At 36.3% G+C, this 6,281-nt stretch overlaps 1 protein-coding gene across 4 annotated transcripts; it reads right to left on the bottom strand.

The window, feature by feature from the left end:
* Positions 1-840: 840 nt before the first annotated feature.
* Positions 841-5,091, bottom strand: LOC141909596 (calcium-responsive transcription factor-like). Of its 4 annotated transcripts, none has more exons than XM_074800095.1 (13): positions 5,068-5,091; positions 4,419-4,580; positions 3,757-3,996; positions 3,485-3,669; positions 3,203-3,392; positions 3,012-3,126; positions 2,789-2,926; positions 2,517-2,705; positions 2,290-2,437; positions 2,063-2,198; positions 1,813-1,949; positions 1,529-1,727; positions 841-1,410 (listed from the first exon to the last, which is right to left on the bottom strand). In XM_074800095.1, exons 2-13 carry the CDS (start codon positions 4,567-4,569, stop codon positions 1,331-1,333), a joined length of 1,908 nt encoding a protein of 635 aa, XP_074656196.1. In that variant the 5' UTR covers positions 4,570-4,580; positions 5,068-5,091; the 3' UTR covers positions 841-1,330. The 4 variants fall into 4 exon arrangements, with proteins under 4 accessions (XP_074656196.1, XP_074656185.1, XP_074656212.1 ...); XM_074800084.1 differs by having other exon boundaries at positions 4,940-5,075; XM_074800111.1 differs by lacking the exon at positions 5,068-5,091 and adding an exon at positions 4,940-5,050 and having other exon boundaries at positions 4,419-4,575.
* Between the last annotated feature and the right edge of the window lie 1,190 nt (positions 5,092-6,281).

The raw sequence follows: 6,281 nt of genomic DNA, 5'->3' as shown, positions 1-6,281 counted from the left end.
GCAATGTGCGTGCTAACCACTGTGCTGGTAAATTAAACGGTGTACCTAGCCAATGCATTGTATCGTACTATAGCCATAATTTCACTATTTTTGATTATGGTGTCATGTTGATGAAAAAATTCAGGAAAAGCTATATTACTCGCATGCCACAGTAAGAAATTGATCTGTATGCGTTAAGTGCTGCCCCTAAATATAACGTTGACGGCGAATATGTGAACTAACTCTTTACCCGCATGCTACAGTAAGAATATTTTGCAGTGGAATTAGTTCCTGTTTTTACCGCTTATGATATTCATAGGGGCAGCCCTTGACGGTCAAGAACTCTGACACCACTGGCCGCCGGCTGAAATCATCGAAAACAACCCTGTAAAAGATTATGTATTACCGAGTCGAATCTAACGAGAAAGTTTTGCAAAACGACTTTTTGGGAAGTTTTAAAATTACTACCGTATTAATCAACTATAGGTAATAGAAAGCAGCCTGGCAAATGAAATTGCACCTAAAGTAGGACCCTGCCACCGGTGCAGTTGAAACTAGATTAAGAACGTTTTCAACTTATTTAGAGTGAAACCTTGCCTATCTATATGATAATAACAATACATCATAATCTAACTCAAATGCCTTCAAGTCACTTTACTCGAACACGATACAACTATTGCAACAATATGTGAACTAAATTCCAGTGTCTTACTTCACCAGCCCCAATACGAGGAATCTTCTGTATGGTATATAGTGAGCTTCAAGCCAAAAATAACTACTCATGTTTGCAGAGTTAAGAGTTGAATTTTCAATTAATTTATTTTTTCAACAGTTAGTATAAAAATTCAAAATGTACTTCGTTAAATTATTATAGATAATATTTACATAAATTAACATTTTCAAGCCCAATGCCCTCATGGAAAAGATTCACCTGCTAAAATCAGGAGTGACAAATCACCGAGAATAAGCAAATCGTAACATTCTTACAACTTAATAACTCAACCCGTTCATTAGGGAGATACAGCAATTGTAGGATATATGTTAACAAGTTACTTTAAATGCAAAATCCAAAAAAACCCAGTGCAAACAAATATTGAATTACATCTTGAAATTTCATGCTTCAGTTACAGATATGTAGTAAGTTTCTATTTCAATTACATTTACTCTCAAATACGTATGACTAATAGAGAAAATGGATGAATAGCACAGGTAATAAACAGAGGATATCACAGTTTTAATATATACACCATCAGTGTACAAGATAAAGATCGGATCAATGATTGACAGACATTGCAGTGAGGTGATTTAAATCAACTGTTTCATCTTGATTGATCTGGTCATTGGTTAATTGTCATGAATGACAAAGTAGCATTTCTTCGTTCAAGCTATGTGGAGATTTCAGATCTAGGTGCAGCACTTCAGAGTTACTATCTGAAACGTATTAGAAATTGGGTCTCAGTTTCGTATCAAAAGTTTTCAATGTCCATGTCACAAGATGAATCCTGAATTGCAACAGTTACTCTGTAAGAGAAGCCCATTCAATACTTACTGTCTTCAACAGCCAACACACTATCATCTGGTGCAATATTAAGTGAATGATGGTCAGTACTGATTCCACCAGTTTCTGATTTCAGTAAGTCATCAGCAATTGTACCGTGATCTGATTTTATAGTTAATTCCTCACAGGGAACTGAATCATTGTTTTGACTGGTGTCATTCATTTGTTGTAATTCCCCCTCGACGATTGGCTGAAGACAAAAAAAAAACAAAATTTGAAAAAATCCATACAGTCATCTTAGGAATAATTTCAGAGACACAATTATCATAACATACAGATAATAGGTTATTTGCAGTGAACATATTTGGATGAATTTTTGATAATAATGAAGCTGTTTCTGGTGTGAGAGCGGGACTTATTTGAGTTGAACCATCGCTTAGATGTGTTTCCACTTTAGATATCACATGTCCATCTGAAATAGAAAAATAATCGTAATTTCGATTTAAACAGTATTTGATATGAATTGTTTATACTCAAATGTTACATGTGTTGTTAAGTAAATAATACGGCAGTAACTTTACTTACCATCGCCAGGCTGTTGACTTAATGTAAGTGTAACTATTTCAGCTTGAGGTGCATCACCTCCACCGACCCAAATTGTATTCGTTGAATCTTTTGGCAATAAACAGGGTGCATCCGACTTTAATGTTACTATATTGGTCTAGACAAAAGAAGAACATTTCACATAAATTCAGTGAAGAACAACAGAATAAAACAAGATATATGTGAAGTTGTATACGATGCGTACTCACAGTAGGAACCGACATAGGTAAAATTCCTGCTTCCATATCTTTTAAAGCTTGATGTATGTGATTCTGAAGATCATTAACAGTAGGAAACAATGTTAGATCATGTCGTTCAGGAATCACTGGAGACCTCATATCCTTTTCAACGAATCTCCTGCAACAAAACCAGAAACAAAGCCGTGATATTGGTTTTTACGAGGGGAATTTCAATGTAAGACGCAATGTATTCTTACCGTAGCTGTTTTCTGATGGCGTAAATACGAGTTTCACCAGTAGCGACTAATTCTCGGATTTTATCAGCAACTTGAGGATGAAGACGCTTCAGTTGAACCGGTGCTGGTTCAACCTCTGGTATTGGAATTATCGTGTTATTATCACCATGAAATTCATGAGCTTTTGCCGTAGGAAGTTGTACGTAGAACCTAATAAAATGTAAGGGAATTAACACTAACAAAAATACATTATTCTAGGTTCCAACCAGATATTCCACGTCTATATCCACTACCTTTCCACTCCTTTGTTCGATATTCCTTGCAATTTTAATTCAGTAAAGGCTTTATCCATAGCTGCTTTTAGAGCCTTTTTATCTAAAGAAGTATCGACCGCAAAATCAACAAATTTCACAACTTTCTTGATATAAATCCTAAAAATTCAATCAAATACAGAGCTAAATGCCCATTTCGGGTTATAGTTAATGCATTGAAATGTGATGAAAATATGTTATCAACCTAGCGGGACATGTCTGTTTAAATTCTCCCTTAACTACAATATCTCCTTCTTTTCTATGAGAAGCACCTTTTCGCCGCGGCCCAAATTGACATTCCATAACAATTGCTCGACTTCCTGTAATTAGCAAAACAATCAGAAAACTATCCAATAAGATGATATTTTAGAAATGGCTGAAAAACAAAGAACTTACCTGCATTGATAAACGGTATACCATCAAAAGGTACATATTGCGACTTCCACATTAGACGCGTTGATGGTTTAGCAGGACTCGGTGATTGCCTCGTGCCCCAAAAACTTTGCGTTTGCTGTTTATGATATGTTAGTAAGAGATCTAATTCAACTTCATTTTCGATCCAACCACGGAATGAATCACCGATGTACTGAAATAACAGTCATACAAACAGATGTAAATAATGGAATCAATAAGAAATATTTGGGAGAGAATCTCTCTAGGTCTAAACCAAACCCTTACCTCACAGTCTTTGAGACGAGCGGCCCATGCAGGAAAATTAGTTCCTTCCGGTAAATTAGGTGGAGGTGGTGGGGGTGGCATAAGAATGCTAGTTATATCAGTTGCTGTTATCTGATCTGTAGCTGACATATTTACTACCGCAGATTGTTGAGGTTCGTGTTCTTGGCCTTCATTGTTGGAAGCGTCTAAAATGAGTTTCTCTTTCAGGCATTGCAGGAAAAATATGAATGAATGAATGAATGAATGAGTAGAATAATCGGAGTAAAGCTTACCGGATTCAGCTGTAAATGTTGTCGGTTGTATGGCTATAACTGTAGCTACCTCAGGATTATCAGGGTTTGGTACGACCTGTAACTGCCATCCTTTTGTACCGATTAACTGAACAGCCGCACCTATTTCACTGTTACCGCTCAGAGCTACTATCTGAAACGCTTCAGCGGGGAGACACTGCGTCGATGATATTAATTGAGTGGCATTACCAGCAGCCAAAATACCAGTTCCATCTCCCAATGCTACAAAATACACATCTCACAAATAAGGGAACAACAGAGAACAACAGCATAAGAATTCACTCCAACAATCAAACAAGGTCCCTACACATCAGTCATTCCTGGATATAAGCAGTTTTAAAGGAGAAAATTTCATCTGCGTCACTAGCATCTCAATTACCGTAGACTCCTAAATCAGTACTGTTTAGGCCTATCACGGCAAACTCATTTGGTAACCGTCTAATTTGGTAAAATAAATCCTGGTTCCAACTGTTGTACCTATTTAGGTGTAGTCTACTGCACAACTAAAAACTAGACAAAAATTTCAAATTCTCAAAATTGAATTTTTGAGCACTTGTAGCATTTTCCATTTATAAGGAGTTTCTAGGAATCGAGGAGTTGTAGGGACCCTGTTAAATATCTTAAAAATTGAATTTTAATTGAACCTCCAAGTATAGTATCATTCGCTGCTGCGGCACCGCCAATTAGAATAGAATCTCCTCGAGGATCATTACATACTGCTTCAATATCACCTAATTCTATCAAACTACACGTTCCATTCTTTCCACCTTCTTGTAAATGATGTTCTTCTGCCATTACAGACTGATCTATTTAAATAGTAAATAGAGTAAGTTAAAACATCATGATTCAAATAATTCTCAGGGGCTGAAGCCATGCTTATACCACTGATAAGGCCCAACTGCAGCAAGGAAATGAAAAAATTGAACTATTAAGGAATTGAAAATGTCTTTAAAATTTGTGTAATAGGCTATGACCTATGAGGAAACTTCTTTTATCACATGACACTGACAGTGACTTGGACTGGTGGCAGAAGAAAGTTTTTGAAATGAGGAGAGGGGTGGAGGGGACGCTTGACAGTTTCTGGATTTAGATTGAATAAATCGGTATTCATCGACTCTTTATCAATTCGTTTATGACATAAAAAAACTCTTAGAGCTGTTCGTACGGAAATCTTGTCTCCATTTCATATATTTCGGACATAATGTCAACGTTTAAAAAAGTCGACGGCGGCATTTGGAGATAAGATGCTCGAAACAGCTGATCAACAGCACTAAGTGAAAACGAGTCACAAACCTCGAAATCGCCTTCAAGATGGCTACCAGACTGAGGCTCTCTATTATGGGAGGCAATATAAGACAAAATTAGAAATCGTATACATACACGAAATAAGTCAAATAATCCATAAAACTCAATTTGCTTTGAAATATATTTCTATGATAATACAAGAATTACAAAGACTGACGGACAAATAAGGATTTATCCAAATTTTTGCCGATATTGCTCTCCATAAATTATGATGTCACTATTCTCACTTCCTGTGTATGGTAGGTGATGCATGTCAATCTGCAATCAGCTGGCATCTAAACCGTGGAACTTGATCATGCAGCAGAACAAAGGTATACTAGACCCGTTCTTACTATGGTGAATGAAGCACTTTCACGAGCTAATGGTTTCAAGCCTTGTCCCTTTTCAGGCAAATTGATAAAACAAATTCAATCAACAAAATTATGCCTGGTGGCAGCAGATGATAGAAAATGCTAACTTGTTTACAATTAAACAGATCGATCATAATTGACAAGTCATTCAATGATAACCATATGTCATTTTAGGTCATTTTATTTAGACCTTATTTCAATGTTCAATAATTTAAACAGCCAGTCTGGGGCTGTGCATTTCTGGAATTTTCTAAAAGTGCCTTTCCTTATTAAATAAAGTACAACCTGACCTCGCCGACTCATATCTAGGCTTTTTTGAACCCGTTGCCTTGAATGAGTCTGGCAACAGCCCTGAAAATGATACAAAAAATCTTCAGTGCAATATGTAGATTGCATCAAATAATGACCCTAACCAGGATTTGAACCTGGGACTCAAACTCTTGAAGACCTGTGTGCGGCTCAACCACTAAACCACTGAACTATGCTGAAAACCAGTGTTTGAAAGTTGTATTTGAATTTTCAATTTATATGAAATTGATACTGGTGCTGACCATTCTCTGATTACAAGCTTCTTATCATCAGCATCATCAGCATCATCATCATTATCATCATCATCATCATCATGATGGACACATTGGAATAAGTTTAGAAACAATTCATTGTACAATAAGTGAAAAACTGTTTACAAAGAATACACAACGTATTCTTCTATCCATGATCAGAATCAATTGCATAATGATCGATTAGGCTTTCTGATTCCAATAATCATACTCTTAGATTCAAAATGATATAGGCCTAAGTTGAAGTGACTGAGACAATGTACTGGAACATAATACCAGTACATAGTACTTA

Source organism: Tubulanus polymorphus, chromosome 1 (genome assembly GCF_964204645.1).
Source record: "Tubulanus polymorphus chromosome 1, tnTubPoly1.2, whole genome shotgun sequence".
NCBI lineage: Eukaryota > Metazoa > Nemertea > Palaeonemertea > Tubulaniformes > Tubulanidae > Tubulanus > Tubulanus polymorphus.
Note: the sequence above shows the minus strand (reverse complement) of the source record. Positions and strands in the feature narration are given on the sequence as shown.

Coding starts and splice junctions, on each gene's coding strand:
- LOC141909596 (XM_074800084.1), bottom strand. CDS start 4,961: ATGAAATGGAGACAAGATTTCC. Junction 2,199..2,289: donor TACCTATGTCGGTTCCTACT/GTGAGTACGCAT, acceptor TCTTTTGTCTAG/ACCAATATAGTAACATTAAA. Junction 1,950..2,062: donor AAGTCAACAGCCTGGCGATG/GTAAGTAAAGTT, acceptor TTTCTATTTCAG/ATGGACATGTGATATCTAAA.